At 39.4% G+C, this 20,859-nt stretch overlaps 1 protein-coding gene across 7 annotated transcripts in view; it reads left to right on the top strand.

Moving 5' to 3' along the window:
• Nucleotides 1-417: 417 nt before the first annotated feature.
• The window catches only part of GGA3 (golgi associated, gamma adaptin ear containing, ARF binding protein 3), a 35,648-nt gene continuing 15,206 nt past the window's right edge, over nucleotides 418-20,859 (top strand). Inside the window, exons 1-10 of one of the 7 annotated variants that reach the window (XM_060688700.2) lie at nucleotides 1,057-1,124; nucleotides 5,572-6,071; nucleotides 9,116-9,200; nucleotides 10,528-10,603; nucleotides 13,438-13,536; nucleotides 14,463-14,586; nucleotides 15,598-15,701; nucleotides 17,223-17,303; nucleotides 18,451-18,588; nucleotides 18,756-18,837. In XM_060688700.2, coding sequence (XP_060544683.2) covers nucleotides 13,453-13,536; nucleotides 14,463-14,586; nucleotides 15,598-15,701; nucleotides 17,223-17,303; nucleotides 18,451-18,588; nucleotides 18,756-18,837 — 613 coding nt within the window. In that variant the 5' untranslated portion in view covers nucleotides 1,057-1,124; nucleotides 5,572-6,071; nucleotides 9,116-9,200; nucleotides 10,528-10,603; nucleotides 13,438-13,452. Of the gene's footprint in view, nucleotides 1,125-1,160; nucleotides 1,262-5,568; nucleotides 6,072-9,115; nucleotides 9,201-10,527; nucleotides 10,604-13,437; nucleotides 13,537-14,462; nucleotides 14,587-15,597; nucleotides 15,702-17,222; nucleotides 17,304-18,450; nucleotides 18,589-18,755; nucleotides 18,838-20,859 lie in introns of those variants that run through there. The other 6 variants (XM_087887170.1, XM_087887171.1, XM_087887169.1 and 3 more) reach the window with 6 other exon arrangements.

The raw sequence follows: 20,859 nt of genomic DNA, 5'->3' as shown, positions 1-20,859 counted from the left end.
TTTTGTTCTAATATCATTTTATTGTATTTGTTCTACCATTTTCTTTCATTAATTATATAACTTTTTTAAATAATTAAAAAAAAATTAAAATACTAAAGTGAGATAGAAATTTGTGTCCTGTAAAAATGCTAATAAATGCCAGTGGTGGGAAAGTTAGACAATGGAGTTATGGTCTTAAAAGCCTGAATGCAAAATTCGAGAAGGCATCTGATTAAGAAAATCTTAAGAAAATATTTCATGCGGGTGGATGGGTCCACACAGGTTCTTCTAAATCCTTATAGAGATGAAGATCTATTAAATCTTTCATTGTTTTAGCAAGAGAGCCAGTGGTACATATGCCTGGGATCTCAACTTTTTGAGTCAGAGTGCACATTTGGAATCTTAAGAATATATGACTGCAAATTCTTACAACACAGTTGCCATGGTAGGCGTGGCCAATCACAAAGCACCTGTATATCAGCAAACAAACCTCTGGATTACAATTTATTCTATTTTATTTTCCTAGGAATGTCTCTCATATAGAAGGACGGCTTTATGTAAGCTGGGTTGCGATCTTGAAGAAAAATTGTGGCCTTTTAGGATCGTTACGTTATATAGGTGGAATTTTATTAAAAAAATAATTTTTTAAAAGCAGTTTTAAGATAATCTGCTGAATTTGTCCTACAGTAAACAGGACATACAATCTTGATTTTTATTATCAGTTTTGGGGTCTAATTTGCCAAGGGCGGAAAGCAGGGATTTAGAGGAAATCTTTCTGCTTTTTCTTATTAAGTAGAATATTTTTTTTTTCAACCACACCCGACATACTTGAAAAGGCGACGGCACAAGCGAACCGGAGATGCGGGAATGTCAATGCTAGCAAGAATAAAGACTACCTGGTCACAGAAAATGAAGTAGTGAGCGGCGCCCGCCGCCAGAGGGCGCTGCGAAAGGACGAGACGCGGACCTTCTCCCCCCCACCAACCACCCCGACTGCCTTCTCCCCACCTTCCGAGGGTTAGGCGGTGCCTGGTCGGTTCGGCGCAGCCGTGGCGTAACCTGATCGGAGGGGGCGGGGGGCGGAGTCTCCGAGCCAGCCGGCAACATGGCGGAGGCGGAAGGGGAAAGCTTGGAGTCCTGGCTGAGTGAGTAACCCTTGCCCTCTTTCCTGCCGTTGGGCAAGGGTGGGGTGGGGGGGGGGCGGCGGCCGAGGCGGCTGGAGTCTTGCCTTGCCTGGGAAGGAAGGCGCGTTAGGAATGGGTGGCGGGCGGGTGAAAGGCAGGTGGGGAAGCGTTTGCACCGCTGGAGAGGAAGGCGAATGGGGGGGGGGGATCATGACCAGCCCTGGAGGGGAAGTCTGAGCGGGTGGAGGAGGGCGACAGACAGAGCCGGCTGGCTTTGAACCTGATCGGCTCAGCATCGGGGATCCGGGGCTGGAAACGGCGGCGGGACCGGGTTGAAAAGCTGTGGCGGGGCTGTTCTGTTGCCTCGAAGGGTTCATCAAGTGGACAGCCCGGCTCTTGGGATTAAAGGAAGCCCAGGGAGAGCTGAGGGGTCGCTGCTGGTGGTTATTTACCTCCGCCCACCTCAAGCTTTGGACCAGTTTGCCTCTTGTAATCCGGCCTTTTGGTTCCTTCTGATCCAAGAGCTTGGTGTGTTGTTCCTTGTAGCTATAGAAATGCCCTTAATTAAAAATGGAGCAGTTCCTCTTCTCTGGGACAAGGTGTTATTTACTTCTCTGGCAGTATGCAAATCATTATAATATTCCGTGGGTTACAAATTAGATCATCTGTATAATTTGGGCTAGTGGAGCTTATCCTTTAGGACAGACACATGCAGTCCTCAAATTAGGACTTCAATTGGGACCGGAATTGCCATTGCTAAATGATGCGGTCATAAAGCGATGTGGTCATCATGTGACCGCATCGCTTAGAGACGACATTCCAAGCATTCCTGATTGTTGTGATAACTCCAGTAGTGTAGGTCATTAAGTGGGAAGTGAAGGGAGTCTGCCTGTGCAGGAGTGCTTGCAGGAGGGTCAGAGAGGCCTTGTGAAAGACTTGTGATCGTTCATGCCAAGTTTCCCCCATTGAATTTGCTTGTGGAAAAGGCAGCAGGGAAGGTCGCAAATGGCAGTCCTGTGACCGCAGGATTTTGCAACTAGTCATAAGTGCAAGCTGGTTGCCAAACCCTTCAGTTTTGTTCATGTGACTGTGGGGTGCTGCATTGTCTGGAACTTTGAGAACCAGTCATAAGTCCCTTTGTTCAGCACCATCATAACTTCAAATGGTCTCTGAACAAATGGTTGTAAATCAAGAACTACCTGTATTTTTTAATTCGTTTACTTTAGAATATACCTAAATTGCATTTTTCCCCTTCACTTTAATTTGTTATAAAAAGATCCCATTTCCTGAAATATATACAGTACTTTATTTCTACTATCCTCTTATTCATCTCCTCTTTCCATTCACTTATTTGTAAGTTACACATTAGTACTGATTTTGACCTTGTCGCAATTTTCTAGTGTTGTAATTTCCTATCTAGCTCTTTTCAGAGTCTGTTGTACAGTTTTTAAATGCTACTGGAAATAAATCCTTTTTACCCCCTTTCTACATTGAACTGCCAGTGCGGTGTTATGTTTTGCCTGTTGCAATAAGACCGGGCATTTCAATACACAATATACACACTCAGTTAAACAGAAACTCTAAGTTGCATTGGCAATAGTTGAAGGCTCCTGCGGTTTGGCTCCATTAAGAAGTGATTTGTTTTTAAGAGGGGGAAAATAAAATATTCTATGTGCATTTTCTTCTGTTAAATAACTACAATATTTCTCTTGGGCTTTCTACGGGTTTGCATTTTCAAGTTTTCTAAGTAAATTCTGTTTTACTGTTCAGCATAGAAGGGGGCACATTGGCTCTGGTTAAAGACACTGGGCTTGTCAGCTGGAAAACTGACAGCCTGGGTTTGAAACCTGAGTGCCCCACAACAGGGCGAGCTCCCGTTCCTGCCCCAGCTCCTGCCCACCTAGTACTTCAAAAGCATGCAGATGCAAGTAGATTAATAGGTACCACTTTGGTGGGAAGATAACTGTGTTCCATGTGCCTTTGATGTATAGCCATGCTGGCCACATGACCACGGAAAATGTCTTGGGACAATGCTGACTACCTTGGCCAAGAAACGGAGATGAGCACCACAGAGACAGCTATGACTGGACAGGGAAACCTTTATCTTTACCTGTTCAACATATATTCAAATTACATCATTCTTCCAGACATATTTTAAATTGTAGAAATGGCATAAGGATGGGGAACAAATGGATGAGAGGTTTAAGAATCCAAGAAGAGTTTTGGTTAGTTTGACCAAAGCCTGGTCTGGTTCAGCATTCTATTTGTCACAGTAGCGATAGGTACTTCTGCAAAGCCAACAAGTAATACCACATGACAGTACCTTTTTCAATTGTTACTCCCAGTGACTGATAGCCTTACTGTTATTAATCTTGTAGATTGTGGCACTTGGTAGACTTTGAAGTGCATTGCCTGCATGTGGTATGTCCTTAGTTTGCTCCAAATGCTTCACATACATTATGTCAAAGTGAAAAAAGATTAATGCTGTTATTCTAGCAGACAGAAGTCTGATGCTAAGAGATAATTGTTTGCCTGTTAGTACTTGAATGGGAGATCAAATCACCAGAGAATAATAAAGCTGTAGGTTAGACAATTCTGGGGGAAAAGCAATTGCAAACTGGTTTTGTATTGTTGCAAAGAAGAAAACCCTGCATGGTTTTGTCCAGGTATTCACCAAATTGGCATTCTTAACTCAAAAACTGCTTTATCATTTTTAAGGCTGCATAGCAAATGTATTGTAAAAATGGGGTTGGAAGGCATGAACTTACATTGTTCAGCATTAGCCAATATTCTTTATCACTCCTTTTATATATTGTGTCATGGTAGAGTGATTAAGATGGAAGTTCCTTTATTGGGTAGGCCTCAGGAGGCAGATACTGGAACGTAAGTATCATTTGTTGGACCAGCTCTGACTTGCTTTGAGTTGACAGAAAATTTACTGTCATTGATTTTGATAGGAAGAAAGAATAAATTTGAGAAAACTCCACTTGATTAAAAAAAAACTTTCTAGTTCCCACACCAGTCCCTCTCTTTCCTCTTAGGATTCTTTTATTTTAATCCCACCTTTATCACAGGTAGTCCTCAGTTTACGAACACAATTGAGCCCAACATTTCTGTTGCTAAGTGAGATATTTGTTAAGTGAGTTTTGCCCCATTTTACGACCTTTCATGCCAAAGTTGTTAAGGAAATCATGGCATGGTTGTTAAGTGAATCTGGCTTCCCCGTGGACTTTGCTTCTCAGAAGGTCACAAAAGCTGTTCATATGATCTTGAGACACTGCAAAATTTATAAATATGAACCAGTCGCTAAGCATCTGAATTTTGATCACGTGATCATGGGGATGCTGCAACGAAAACGGTTATAAATCACTTTTTTCAGTGCCATTGTAACTTTGTAAGTCTATTGTAAATCAAGGACTACCAAGGCAGCAAACATGCCTTATACTTCTTCCTGTTTATTCCACAACAACAATCCTGTCAGGTGAGTTGGGTTGAGAGAGTGTACCTGGCCCAGTTACCCAGCTGGCTTCCATGCCTAAGGTGGGACTTAAAATAGCAGATTGCAAGTCTTTTTTAGTTCAAGTCAAACATGGAAATAGGTGTTAATGCTTCGCATAATCTAAAGTATTATAATGTATATATGTGAACCAATTAGCACAAATAAAGATCACAAATATATTGTTCATATTTTCTTAAGAAAATACTTGATGTCAGAGTCAGGGGTGAGTTCTACTTACCTTTACTACTGGTTTGCAACGGGTAGCGCAGAAGCTTCCTGATGACATCGGGGTTGGTGAGCGGAGCCTCCCACTGGCTTTACTACCGGTTCTATAGAACCGGTCCGAACCGGGGGCAGCCCACCACTGGTCAGAGTCCAACATCTGTATTGGACTCTGACATCAAGTATTAATTGTTCTTTTACTGCTGCTAGTCTGTGTTGCCTACTTTAAATATTTCATTTTTTAACAAAGTGTCCTTTATTTGGATTTCTAATTACTGGCAAATAATTTTGGATTGTAATTGGAATAGGAATTCACTAGATTAAAAGCGAATGAATGTTTTTCATATTCTCATAACTTCATTTTTGATAACTAAATTATGTTAACTAAAAATGTTTACATAATTTTCTTTGGCATTCCTTATTCCTTTTAAACTAGAAAATAATTACTGACTTCAAAGATTAAAGAGAAAAGGAAAGATGTATAAAGATGCCCAGTTTCTCTACCTTACCATAGTTCCTTTTAAACCAATATTGAATTCTGGTTCACACTTTTTCTGTGTTGGAAACAACACTCCAAAAAAGCTATGGCTATGACAAAAACAGAATGTCTGATTAAAATTCATCGCTTATAAAATAATTTACCTCACTTAATTAATAAAATCTCCTAACATCAAATATTCTGCCTCTCACCCACAAACCACTGTGACATAAGACACGTGCCCACATTTTCCTCCTCTTTTCCAGCAGAAGCAGCCAAGAAGAAGAAGAAAAAAAGCAGAATGGAAATTGGGTGAACAGTTGCTGCACTGGAAGGCAAGAGAAAGATGGGAGGAGGGGAAACTAAACTGGACGGAGATGGGAAAGGAGAAATCAGTAACTGGACAGGGAAGGAAATAAGAAGAGAGAAGCCATGCTTTAATGTTATGAGAGAGTTATATTCACCAAACACAGTTTTTCTCAAGTCATCTTCAAAGCTGTCCGGTGTTTTCAGCAGAACTGTTTAATATGTACTGGAGCTTCTCTTTGTATAACTGAACAAAGTTATTTTGTCCTGAATTCCGATTCAGAAAACATGTAGATGATATTGTTACACATCCAAAACCTGTTGCTGTGACCACTAAAGCTATGTGGAGGGAGTGTACAAAAACACTATGGTATTTTTAAAACAAAAACGCTTTTGGATTCATTGCATCCATGTTCTAATATTGAAATTTTAAAATAAATAAGCAAATGAAGAGCAAAAAGAGGTAAAAAAAATTGTGATCCCTTTAAATAATTTTTCTGGCATAGACATGATACCTGCTTGTTTTTTGTGTGCTTCCAGTTAATACTAATTTCATTCACAATTATTCTCTTAAAAGGCCCAGGATTAGGTATATATGCTTTTCTTGAGGCTGTGTTGTTTTTTTTTCCTTAAGATTTTGTTCTTCATGCTTAAAATTTAATCCCATTAATCTCCAAAGGAGATGTGACTTTTGCTGCCATCACCAAATTGTTTCATGGTGTTTAAATTATTTTTTCTCCTGTATTTCATGATGTATATGAGGCAATATAAATAGGTGGATTTGAAGGAAGATATAGAACAACATAATAACTTTGTTAGTGTTTAAACAAAGACTTGAACTAAATGTAACCATTTAAATCACTTAAAATGGTTTATAATGAGATTCTCTTAATATCACAAAATAACTATGGGCTGTCAAATCCTTGCTTTACCTGCATTAAATATATACTCATAAACCTCTCACTTTGACTGATGGAGATTTTCTAGGACTAGGATTTGAAGTTTTCCTCAGACACTGTCCTTCCACCCACAGCTCCCAAATCCCTCTCTTCTGTTTTCATCTCCCTCTGGAATAAAAGCCCTGCCTTATCATGAATTGACTCAGTTTCTCCTAAATGATCACATTCTGCAGACTTGATAACAGTATGTCTCTGTTCTGTATTCATGGTCTGGTTTTCAGTGCCAATTCTCTTTTGAAACCACAGTTACTTAGAATTGGTTTCTTTTATTACGGGTTTTCTGCATTTGAACATGAAATGTCAATTATGTTTCGAGTTTAGGATTGACTACTGCTCAGTCGTCTTTTTGTAATTTAGGAAGGCACCTTTAAATCACAGGTATCCGCATTATAATTTGCTTGCTCATAATATTAAATATTTCTTGTTTTACCCACAGTAACATAAGGTTTGCGATGACTATAGCTTTTCCCTTTTTTTGTACATAATGGACTTCTTATGTCCTGTGAGTTCTCAAAGTTTATAGGGCAAGTTGATATTGTCTAATGGATATCATTCAGTATAGAAAAAAAATCAAATACCAGTAGTAGATAAGGTTTCTGCAGGCCAAGGCTAAACTCTTATGATACAGGGACCTTGGAGTGTTCCAAAAGATCCCTCCTGCCTGGAATCTGTTTAAAAAAACAGAGAGATTTTCTGGATTTTAGCAAATCTCACCAGAGATTGATTACACTTCCTGCCAAAGTCATTGGATATGTTTTATGGGCCTTGCAGCTACATAGCTTCAGATGTTTTCCGAGCCTCTTTTTAAATCCACACATCACAGAGATTTCTTGAGCTTATGTGCCGGGTTGGGTAATGATAAAAAAGATGTTAAGCACATGATTCTGTAGTGGCATGTCTAACGTTTGCCTGTTCATTCAGCCAGGCTCCCATTTAAACAGGCGGCTGATTACCTCGATCCAGGATTTTTCACTTTGTATATTTATTTTTTACAAAATTTTATCTTGCCCCAATTGATTGACTCAACACCAGTATGACATTCACATAACATAACTAAAAAGAATGGTCAGCCAGTCACCATCAACTTAATTAATTAGTTAATTAATTAATTAATTTCAGGTGGAATATCCTGTCTGTATTGGTGTTGCCTCTCCTACTCGCTACACACTAGGGGCCCCTAATTTTTGAAAGTCCATGGTCACGTATACAATTCTGAAGGTGGTGGTTGTATGCATTCTCTCAAAATTGATCCTACCCATGGCAGTTCTATCAAAATCCTGGGCTATAGCCACCCACAGTTTTATTTTGTAAAAGTGCTTCTGGAGGCTTGATTGGAGTCATTGAAAATTCAGGTTATACTTGAGGCTAGTGCTTTGCTTTACAACATTCCAGCATTCATCCAACATTCATTTTTTTAAAAAAAATTAAAATTACTGGGGGAAAAGAAAATGAGGTAGGGAAGAAAGGCTAGTTTCTCCAGGAAACATTTTAATAGGTGTATTGATGCCCCTCAGATGCCAGCTGTGACAGAACAAAAATCCTGGAAGCACCTGGTGGTGGTGTTTTTTTTCTTCCTCTGTACATATATAACTCTTTTATTTAAAAAAATGATCTCAAACAACTTCCAGCTAGTTTTCTATATCTCAGAGAAAGATGTTTTTGGGAAGTGATTTCTTGCTAATATTTTTTGTAGGCGGATACGTGTGTGTGCTGTGGCAAATGCTGTTGAATATTGTATAAAGCACTGAAAGAAAAGCACTTCAAGACACATGGAAGTCAATGTGAAGCACTTCATTTTCAAATATTTGAAGCAGTTATATCCTCTGAAGGGCTTGCATCACTGCCTTGGGTGCTACTCGGGCAGTCTCTTCATGCATGTTGATGCTCAATGGTTTGCTTTGGTGGGAAGAAAATGAAGCAATCAGTTTCACATCCTCAGGTGTTTGGAAAATGGGGAACAACTTCTAAATCAGCTGCGTGAGCTGTTTCAGGCAGCTGATCCACTATTTCCCTTTATTTGTTATATTTATGTCCTGCCTTTCCTGTAGAACAGCAGCCCCTCAACCTTTTGAGCACCAGGGATCACTTTTGTGGAGAGGGGTTTTTCCACAGACTGGAGGGGGCATGGTTTCCCATGCTGCCTGCATCCCATGAGTGGGGCTCTGCTTCTTTGCGCGGCCCAGTTTCTGGCCTGTTGCGGCCTGGTGCCAATCCATGGATTGGGGCTTGGGGACCCCTGCTGTAGAAGCTCAACGGGCTATACATAGCATCCCTTTCTAGTTTTTGTGATTGATAGTTTGGACTAAAAGACAGGCACAAGGTCGCCCAGTAAGTTTTCATGATTATTATGGATTTGGAGCTAATATCCCTGGTTCTTAATCACTATGTTTTTTGAAATGCTTTTGTTTTTCCCAAGGCCTTTCTGAAAGAGAAAGGGAAATAAGTGTACTAGCATATTACTTACCAACCGCTTCAAATCAGAAGGTAGTTTTGAGATTATTATTTTTTTAAACCATCATTAACACCTTTGCTTTTTCTTTTTAACCAGACAAAGCCACCAACCCCTTGAATAGACAGGAAGATTGGGAGTATATTATTGGCTTCTGTGATCAGATCAATAAAGAACTTGAAGGGTTCGTATCCAAAACTATCCAGACTGCATCACAAGGTTTTATTGAAGAAGGAATTTTTTTGGAAAGCTGCAGGATTTGATCCTAATACAGTTCATGTGATATGTAATACTTGGATTTTGATAGTTATTAATAGAGGTAATCATCGACTTACAACCATTAGTTTAGCAATCATTCAAAGCTAGAATGGCACTGAAAAAAGTGACTAATGACCAGTCCTTATACTTAAAGCTGTCATAGCACACCATGGTCACGTGATCAAAATTTGGGCTCATGGCAATTGAATGCATTTATGACAGTTGCAGCATTCTGGGGTCTTATGATCACCATTTGTGTCTTTCCCAGCCGGCTTCTGACAAGCAGAGTCAATGGGGGAAGCCAGATTTGCTTAACAACTGATGTGATTTGCTTAACAGCCGTAGCAAAAATGATTGTGAAAACAGGCACAAGTCATCTAATAGTTACTTTGCTTATTAACAATGGAAATTCCAGTCCCAATTGTGGTTGTAAGTCGAGGACCACCTGTACTTTGCACTCTCAAACATGAAAACTGCAGGAAATATTTTTTTATAGGATGTGAGACAAAGTACCACAATTAATATGGCTGGGAGGTTGGTTTTAAATCCAGGGATGTGTGGGATTTAAATGGTTCTAGGGGAAAAGTAGATTTCTGTCGACAAATGTAATAAATGGTAGCAGTTGGAATGACTGGAAAATGTTATCTTTCCAATATTGAGGAAATGAAGGGTGTTAAAACAGCCTTCCCCAGTCCTTAAAGAGTTTGCCTTGGGTTGGTCCAAGATGGCTGCCTTTTCTTGGCACAATACCTAGAACCCTGCTGAAACAATCAACACAACCCTGGTAGAGAATTTGGAGGCCTTGTTTCGACTGCATCCTTGTCTGTGTCATTTTATAAAACTACATCGGGTTGAGAAGTTGACATACCGATGATCACTCTGTTGTTTTTGCATCATAAATCTTGGAAATTCTAGCTTTCTCTTTTTCCTCTCTGAAGTGAGATTTAATGTTTATATTTAAAAATAGTACTTTGAAAATGAGATTGCTGCATATTGCAGCGGGAACTATGAAAATGGAACATTTTCTATTGTTCTATATTTCCCAAACCTTAGTGTGAATAAGCAGAAGTATCTGAAATAATCACAGATTGTTTCTCCTGTTTAGTCTTAGTACACTCTCTCTCTCTTCTATCTTCTCTCAAATTTGAGATAATTTTTTTTTCAGGGACAAAGAACAATGGTCTCCTATCTTTCTCTGTAGGTGACCAGGTACTTGGGGAATGCTATTTAAATTAGTAACCTATTTATTTCAGTCCACAGATTGCTGTTAGATTGCTAGCTCATAAAATCCAGTCACCACAGGAATGGGAAGCAGTCCAGGCCTTGACAGTAGGTCTTCCTTACCTCTCTTTTGAAATTCTGGATTTGCATGCAGATTAATATCTTCATGAAGTAGAATTATCAGTGGTGCTACAAAGAGTTATTTAGAGTAAGGAAAATTGTCTCATTGAATCATAATACAAGAGCCTGTGGACTAAACTGCTGCTGTTAAAGTAGTACTTATTTATTTTATTTTATTTTATTTATTTATTTTTCAATTTATATACCGCCCTTCTCCCTAAGGACTCAGGGCAGTGCACAGCCAGAATTAAGAACATAAACTACAAATATTAAGAACAATTAAAATATATATAGATTTGGCCCAAAAATTTAAAAATCACAAACCAATTAAAACATTTAAAAAATTTAAAAATTTCTTCTTAAGCCAGTCCGGCTTGCTGGAAAAAGTGGGTTTTAAGGGCACGGCAGAAGGCACTGAGGTCTTGGATTCTCCTTATCTCTGGGGGATTCCAGAGGGTAGGTGCCCCCACAGAGAAGGCCCTCCCCCTGGGGGTCACCAGCCTACATTGTTTGGCTGATGGCACCCTGAGGAGGCCCTCTCTGTGGGAGCGCACGGGTCGATGGGAGGTCGTCGGTAGCAGCAGGTGGTCTCGAAGATAGGCCCTATGCCATGGAGCACTTTAAAGGTGATAACCAACACCTTGAAGCGCACCCGGAAGGCCACCGGGAGCCAGTGCAGCTCGCACACTGCCAGCTGCCTGCTAGCTGCCAGCTGCCTGCAATTACTGCGAGTTCAATTCTCACCAGGCTCAAGGTTGACTCAGCCTTCCATCCTTTCGAGGTAGGTAAAATGAGGACCCGGTTTGTGGGGGCAATAAGCTGATTTTGTTTAAAAAAAGAACACCGCTTAGGGCCCCCCGAAAGCCCTACTAAGCAGGTATATACAAAAGTATGAAGGCTATTGCTTAACGCATTGTAAGCCGCCCTGAGTCTCTGGAGAAGGGCGGCATATAAATCGAACCAATAAATACTTAGAGTCTTAGTGTATCTTAGATATTAAAACATTTATTATTCCATAAGCTTTCTTAGGAGGGACTGTCTTCTTTATGTGTCACAAGATTCTTGGTTGATCTGGCAACCGGCAGGGAATTGACAGGCAAGGTTAGGAAGAGTGCTTGAGGCTGATGAAAAAATAACAGAGTCCCAAAAGGTGAGGGTCCCATGATAGGGACGAGGAAGACTTTGATAAACAGCTGCATCTTGAGAAAACCTATAAATCTGATAGGGAAGCAACCTGACAAATAGGCAACCACCATCCATCAAGGTTTACAGTATGTGGGAACTAGATCAATATGACTTGTTTACCAAAGCAGAGTTATTTTGGCTTAATATATTTGAATCCAGCCATTTTAGTGTGCAGTATTCAGGTGCAAAGTGGAAGAGGTGCTTCAGATCCAGGATGGTCACAGCCTCTTTACCTGTCAGCAGCTCTGTAAAAGAAGTTGCTTCTTTTCCTGGTCTGTCACTGTTCACCCAGATAAATATGTGTTTTAATTTAAGCTACTTATTCTAATACATGTTAAATTTCCCCTCAGATGTTAAGTTTCTTGTGGGAACAGTTTTTGCTTCTCTTACACAAATTTGAAATTCTGTGCTCAGAACTGCTTTCTTTTGCACAGAAAAATTATTATGCATGCAGAATAAGCTATGCAAGTCTATATATTATTGTGCAGATAGGCATCATGAGTCTCCGGAGAAGGGCGGCATATATCGAACTAATAAATAAATAAGCCTCTTCCGTGGCAAACTTTAGATTATTTTTCTTATTGTATTTCTCTCTATCTTTTTAACTATGGAACAGAGTTCTCAATACTAGCTTCACTTACGAGGAAATGTATAGGATTAGACTATGTTTGCCTTAACATCTTGCTTACAAAAGGTTTTACTCTTTATGATTTTGAAGTAAAGTATAAGAATATACAATAGTGGTTATGTCTAAACTTGACTTAGTTGGCATTAGCTAGGAAAGGATAGCCTGAGCAACTATCTGTTAAGTCTTGTGGGCTGATACGAATTCAGTCCTCTTTCTTAAATGAACAACCTGGAAGGTCAGAAGTAAGTTCTTCCAGATGTAAAACGTGTGTTTTCCTGAGATATAATGCATTAAAATGGTTTAATAATGTCTAATTGGTATCTTCATTTCATATTGCTGAATTGTGTGACTTATGGGCTATGTTCCATAACATGCTTAGCTAGGCCAGTGAAAATGGATCACTGTTTCTATAGTAATATAAAAAGTAGTCTTCTGACCCAGTAAATTAACTCTGAATGGGTTACATACTCTATTCTTTGGAGTTACATTATTTCCACCTAGTTATCTAATATTACTCCATCCATATTATTAACTCTTTTAGTGTCCACAACTGAGACAGTCATAGACGATCGTCATAAAAAAGGGATTTCTCTGGGCACTTCAATTCTTACAGATCCATGCACAGTTCTTATGACCATATCAAAATGTCATTTCACACTGCCTTCTCTGCAAGCTGCTGCTTGGAGAAAAAAAATCAATGTTAGATTTAGAAGAGGTGGGAAAAGCTATTGATGTATTTAAAGCTCTTAGTTAGGGGAACATATTTCCATGTGCACTGTCTTTGGCCCTCTTCACAAGGAGGTCCCCAACAGATTATCCCTGAAGGAATGGGATTCTTAGAAGAAAACATTATCCACTTTTGTCTTACATGAAACCCTGATGGTATAAATACCATTAAGTGATTTCATAGGCAACCTGTGACTTTTTGGAGACAAGTTGGAGGACTTCTTTTAGGTAGACCCATCCTGATTTGTGATACTTATCTCATGTCTGTTTGCTTGACTTTCAGGTGCTGGAAGCTTGTATGAAGAACTGTGGGCGCAGATTTCATAGTGAAGTAGGGAAGTTTCGTTTTTTAAATGAGCTAATAAAAGTTGTATCTCCCAAGGTTGGTATTAGTTCTGTTTTCATTTGTATTTGTAGGTGGATTATTCATATCACCAAACACAGTTTTTTTCAGGCACATCCTTCAAAGATGCATCAGGCTGTAAATAATTGAATTGCACCTACACTTTAAAAGTGCTTCTTCCTATTTGAGCTGTTTTTAGTATATAATGCACAACTTGGTAGGTAGAGGAATAATGCAGAGAGAGGAATCATTCAAGGAGGATATGTGCAATTCAGATAATTAAATAATTTTATACTGCAGTTTTATGTGTTTTAACTTAAGAGTTCCATGTTTTTGGAACTGGGATTGAGTTCCATTGGATTTAGTGATGCTTACTTTTGACACTGGCACATGGTGGCTCAGAGGCTAAGATGCTGAGCTTGTCGATCAAAAGGTCGGCAGTTCAGCGGTTCGAATGCCCACCTAGCTGTTCAAAAGCACATAAAAATGCAAGTAGAAAAAATAGGGACCACCTTTGGTGGGAAGGTAACAGCGTTCCGTGCACCTTTGGTGTTTAGTCCTGCCAGCCACATGACCACGGAGACGTCTTTGGACAGTGCTGGCTCTTCGGCTTTGAAATGGAGATGAGCACCGCCCTCTAGAGTCAGGAACGACTAGCACATATGTGCGAGGGGAACCTTTACCTTTACTTTTGATACTCGCGTGCGCGCACACATACACACACACTTACTGTTCTCAGTTCACATAAGTTATTCTTGGAAATTTGTTTTGGCCAAGTAGTTGCCAAAACAAATATCAAGTTTCTTGATGTACAGTTTCTTAAGCTACTGCATCTGAAACCAGCAAAACAAAAAAAATCATTTATAATGTAGTTGATCTTAGATAAATCTTATGGTTCAAAAATGAATATTTCATTTAAGGGCAGAAAAACTGAAATCTTTTTACCTTCTTGGGCATTCTTGCAGTACTTGGGAGACAGAGTGTCAGAAAAGGTCAAAACCAAAATAATTGAGCTGCTGTACAGCTGGACAGTTGCTTTGCCAGATGAGTCCAAAATCAAAGATGCCTACTACATGTTGAAAAGACAAGGTAGATAATTGCTTCCTGTGCTGCCTTTTTTTCTCCTTTGTAGCTTGATATAATTTTGTAATAGTGTAATAACAGGAGTATACAGTTATACGTTATATAGTTAGGAACCTTATCTACATGTTATAAAATAGTACAGAAAATCTTCTTTTCACAAAATGCTATGGAGTTCTCAATGCTGTCGTGATGGAGTTCTGGATAGTGTTAACAGCTGATCCACACATTGAATACTAATTACATTTTTGCCATTTAGATGTAAAGCTTCTTTGGAGTTTTAGATCAGATGATATACAAAATAACCAAGTTAAATGAAACATGCTTAATCTAATTCAACCTTCCCCAAATTACTACTCTTTGGATATGAAGATTTACAGCCCTTATCATCCCTTAATAATATTACCTTGAGCATTGTGGGTCAGATGATGAAAGTTCTAGTTGTACCAACCAGATACCATGAGGTTAATGAAGGATGGCCTGTATCAGATTTCCCCAACCTGAGCATCTTCCAGTCCGTAGATATCCACTTTCAAAATCCCCTTAGCCAAGCATGGTCTGCCAGGCTAGAAAGCAAGAAGCCGTGAGTTCAAGTCCCGCCTTAGCCATAAGAGCCAGGTGGGTGACTTTGGGCTAATCACTCTCTCTCAGCCCAATCCACCACACAGAGTTGTAGTTGTGGGGAAAATAGGAGGAAGAAGATGTGTTGGTATGTTCACCACCTTGGGTTGTTTGTAAAAATAAAGTGGGAAATCAGTCAATTCTGAGGTTTGCAGTTCACACATCTGCCAGGAAACTAGTTTAGGGAAAACTAATCTGAACAAAGAGAAAAAGTACATTAAAGCAGAAATGTTGCATGATGATGAGTTGCAAAGATTCAAATGCAGTAGTCCCTCTGAAGGTGATCTGGCTACTATTATTCAAAAGCAGGAGGTTAGTTGGAGGTGGAAAGAGAGAAGCAGACTCAAACCTTTCGGAGACCTTGGTATAACATTCCTGTTGTTTTCTGTTTGCCTTCAGGCATTGTCTTGTCTGATCCTATTATTCCTGTGGAGAAAACCCTTATTCCCTCTCCGCCACCTCGTCCCAAAAACCCCGTGTTTGATGATGAAGAGAAATCCAAGGTAAACTTGAAGCCTCAGCTATAATAATGTGCAACAGGCAAGTTCCATTGGGTTGCTTTTCATAGGATAGAGCAGTGTTTTTCAACCTTAGCCATTTAATGGCTGGCTGGGCTTTTCTGGAAATTGAAGTCCACACATTTTCAAATGTCCAATGTTGAGAAACACTGAGATAGAAAATGTAAAACTGGGATTTAGTAGCTTTCCTGCTCCCTCTCTATCTGCAGTTTTAAAAATATTCAAGAGTGAATGTTTCTTATTTCCCATGAATGTTGTAGCACAACAACTCTGATTTTTGGAAGCAATTGCAGATACTTCTGGGTGCACTACAGAATGTCATGCTTCTTGATCTTGCTTGTTCCGAGTATAGGAATATTAAGAGCTGCATTTTTAAGTGTAAAGAAAACCCACTCAGTTGAAGCGTTCACAAATTCTGACCTGTTTTATAAATCTTACTTTTGTTCTGAACAAGGTAGTACGGTTTTCCCTATTTGTGGATAATTTCTCTATTTCTTTGTGGGTGTAGAAAATGTTTCACTTTGGTCATCCTCTGAATTTAGGGCTGAATTGAATAGCTTAGGTTGTTTGGCATCATAGTCATTCACATCTTACAGTTATGTACTATGAATATGATTTGTTTTTCTTCTAAGGAAGAAAAATGTGGAAGTGGCTGAGTCGAGTCATTAAAAGCTCATCCACACATCTTATTCTACTCTACTCTATTTATTTGATACATTAGCAGTATACTGCTTCATAGTGCTTTACAGCACTCTCTGAGTGGTTGACAGTGTCAGTATATTGCCCCCAACAATCTGGGTCCTCATTTTATGAACCTCATTTTACCAAAGGATGGAAGGTTGAGTCAACCTTAAGCTGGTCAGAATAAAACTCCTGGAGTGAACAGTGAGTTAGCCTGCAGTACTGCATTCTAACCACTGGGCTTTCTTGTTTTTTTAGTTTTTCTTGTTTCTTTTTTTTCTTGGTTTTTATTAAAGATAATTCCAAAGTTGAGTACAATCAGACAGCCCAATAAAAATATGTGGAATTCAAAACTTAAGACTCATTGAAAGTTACAAGCATCCTTCTCCTGTTAGCAAAATCTTGCCTTCATTTACTTATTATAATTCCAGGCCTCTAGACCTAACGTTCTCCAGAAATTATGGCAACCCAGAAGTGGCTTTGTCAACTCCAGGGCTGACTCTGAAGACTTGGTTGTTGTTAATGAGCAAATAAAATATTATTATTATTAATATTATTATTATTAATAATAATAATAATAATAATAATAATAATAATAATAATAATAATACATTCCAACAAGTTCAGTGGGTTTTGCTGTTGTGTTTATAGGCCACATTTCACCCTAAACAGTATTCCAGAAGGTTGAGATCAGAATGCCAAAAGTCAGAATTTGATGCTTCAAATATGTGCATCAGGTATAAGATTTTTAGGGTTCCTTTAATGAGTTTTGCATTAGGAAAAATGAGCCAGTGATTTTATTTACTTATCTTTTCCTTTTTGCAGCTTTTAGCTAAACTGTTGAAAAGCAAAAACCCAGATGATTTACAAGAAGCAAACAAGCTTATTAAATCTATGGTGAAAGAGGTGAGACTGAGCACTTAATAATACTGTAGAGGTGATGATTGCTTGGAATTTGTTTTATAGATTCACGTATTTTAGGATCTTTTTAACCCAGGCCATTAGTTACCAGAAAATTAAATGTGATGACTCTCTAGTAAGTAGATTTTTGTTTTCCTTATCACCAAATTCTTATCTCTGTGTGAAATTATATCAGGAGGTTGTGTAACAAATAAGACAAGCTAGTCAATGATTTGTAGCTCCACTCAGCCTCCAACTCTTAAATTAGAGAGTTAATAGGTTCTATTATCTTTGGTTCACTGGCTCACTTGTTTACTAATGTCTGTATCATATGACAGAGAGCCAGTTTGGTGTAGTGATTAAGGTGCCAGGCTAGGAGACTGCGAGTTCTAGTTCTGCACAAAGCCAGCTGGGTGACCACAAGCCAGTCACTCTCAGCTCCAGGAAGGACTCAAACTACTTCCGAAAATCTTGCTAAGGAAACTGATATCTAATCTAGGTAGTCACCAGGAATCATCAGTGGCAACCCTGCCCCCACCATCAGGTGACAAGATAGATGTGCTTCCATCAGTTGAATGAATGATTTATGCCATTATTTCATAACTTGGTACCCTGCAGATATGTTGGACTACAACACTCATTCCCAGCCAGCATGGAATTTTCCTTGCCAAAATATCCCCTCCCCCCCTTTTCCTTGTTATGACACTCTCTCTCTTTTCCTTGTTATGACCCTCTCTCTTGATTAATGTCATGTAGTTTCTTGCTTTTTTCCTTTGGTTCCCCCCACCCCCCGCATATTGTGTAGTATAGTATTTATCCTTTCCTTCTCAAATCTCTTAGCTCTATGACAAAATTCTTACCTTAAATAACTAAAAGTGATCTAGACAGATCAGTCAAAACTAAAATTTTCTGCTGTTTTATATCCTGCTATCAACAAAATGATTCTTATTTTTTGTGTTAAGATTTGTCTGTTTACATAAAATATTCCTAAAAGCTCTTTTTAGAATCATGTCAAAGAGCGGGACTTTGTAGCCAGAATTCTAGAAATAGTCATGGGAAATATGTGATCTCTTGAGCTCTTCAATCAGCCTGCCCTGAATTATAAGGTGAAATGAATAAGCTTAATTTTAGCTCTTTTGTTTCAAAACTGAAGGATGAGGCACGAATACAGAAAGTAACAAAGCGCATGCATACTTTGGAGGAGGTGAACAACAATGTGAAATTGTTGAATGAGATGTTGATCCACTATAGCAAAGAAGACTCTTCCGAGGCCGATAAAGAGCTCATGAAGGTTGGTATGAATCTTTTCCTTATACAGTAGCTAGGTCTTGTGAGAGAGCAGCTCAGCATCCAGCTCAGATGATCACACTTTACTCACTCCATGGGTAGATGTGAATATCTTTTTTTTTTGTGCGTGTGGCTTAATCACCTCTTTTCTCTTGTCCTTTCTGCACACAGGAGCTCTATGACAGATGTGAAACCAAGAGACGGACATTATTCAAGCTGGCCAGTGAAACAGAAGATAACGACAGCAGTTTGGGTAACGGACTGTTTCTTTGCAGGGAAAGAAATGACTGTGTTTTCCCCCAGTAACTGGAAAACCAAAACAACCCCAGGCCACTGGAAAACTCCTTCATTTTAAACATCTCTGGAGTTTTACAAGAGATTAATATTTTGGAAGGGTCCTTACATTAAAAAGCAGGAAACCTGTAGCTGCACTTTCTCTTTATACTTCCTCTAATGTAGTGAAATTGCAATGGTAGAAGGAATAATCTTAAGGAAGAGCCACAACTGAAACAATGGTAAAAAAAAAACCCTGAGTTGAAGCAGAGCATAATTTAAGTAAGCATCTCAGACAGGACTCTTCCTAGTTCTCATCAAGGACCAAGTGGGGAGGGGCATTCGGACCTGCAAGATCTGTTATTGTAACCCAGGGGTGTCAAACTCGCATCGTCTCGCGAAGCTTCCCTAACCTGCTCCCCAGTTGCCATAGGCAGGGGGCTTTTATTAGGGCATCAGTTGGAATTCTGAAAGCGACTTTTTTCCCCTTTGCTAAACCAGGGGTGGGCATGGCCAGCACGTGATGCATCCAGCCCGTGGGCCATGAGTTTAACACCCGTGTTGTAACTTTATAAAAAACAGAAAGTTAGCCTTCATAACTTTGGTTTCCTTACCTGGTCAGCATTGAAGGGATGACAGAATTATAGAATGAAAAGTCGTGAAATGGTGGATACTCTTCTTCTATTACTAAATTACGCAGGTTCTTTTACAAAAGCCTAGCCAGGACTACGAATTGTCTACGAAGTGAACAAAGAGTTTACAATTGATAAGGAAGAATATGTTCACTTGTTATTCACTGCTCACTGGACTCATGCATTTTACAGTCCATTTTAGCCAATTTAAATTGCCTTCTATCAAACTCATTTCCACTTGGTATAAGGTGGAAAGGAAAAGAGGGAGCAATATATGTTGGAAGCATTGAACGAAATGATAATATGCCACGTGATTAGGGTGAAAAAAAGATCACTGATATAATTTTCATTTTGTAGATAGAAAATTTGTTTCAGCATCAGCTAACTATATAAAATGTAGATAGATGTATATATAAAAAAATGGTATGTTTGTATGTGTGACTTCTTCCCTATTTTTTTAAAAAAATGAAGTTTATTCTAAAATAACTTAAATGTGATGCTTAAATTATGAGCTTGCACATTGCTTGATTAAAATGATAGGTTTTTTAATGTACCATAGATCAGTGTTGGTGAACCTTTTTGGCACCACGGGAGCGCGTGCATGCGTGCCAGAAACAGAGCAGCTGCCCGGTGCGCATGCGTGCGCCAGGAAGAGGATCTTCCAGTTTCTGGCACGCACAAGCGCACCGGCCACCTGGTGTTCCGGTTTCTGGTGTGCATGCGCACACAGAGGCCACCTGGCCGGTATGCATGGACACACCGGAAACCAGAAGAGCAGCCACCCGGTGCACATGCGCGTGCCGGGAAGATGATCTTTAAGTTTGTGGTGCGCATATGCGCACCAGGCGGCTACTCTTCTGGTTTCTGGCATGTATGCGTGCGGGAAGACCAGCTGGGCGATATGTTCATGCTCACCGGGCGGCTGCTCTTCCAGTTTCCTGCGCTCCCACGTGCGTGAAGACCAGCTGGCCGGCAGGTTCGCCATCACGGCCATAGATGAATATTAGAAGATGGAGCTAATGCTACAGGTGCTAATTATATTCAGTTAGTTTCAGGAAGCTGCTGCCTTAAGTGCCTAAACCATAAGAATTAAACAGAAAAAAAATACACTGCTCAAAAAAATAAAGGGAACACAAGCAGAAGACATCCGAGATCTGAATGAATGAAATAGCCTTATTAAATACTTTGTTCGTTACATACAGTAGTTTTGTGTTCCCTTTAGTTGTTTGAGCAATGTATAAACTACTGTATGTAAAGAACAAAGTATTTAATAAGGCTATTTCATTCATTCAGATCTCGGGTGTCTTCTGCTTGTGTTCCCTTTATTTTTTTGAGCAGTATATTTAAATGAAACTTAGTTGGCAGTGTTA

Source organism: Pantherophis guttatus, chromosome 2 (assembly GCF_059756535.1).
Source record: "Pantherophis guttatus breed Tessera chromosome 2, ASM5975653v1, whole genome shotgun sequence".
Taxonomy (NCBI): Eukaryota; Metazoa; Chordata; class Lepidosauria; order Squamata; family Colubridae; genus Pantherophis; species Pantherophis guttatus.
This window is presented reverse-complemented; position numbering and strand designations above follow the sequence as displayed.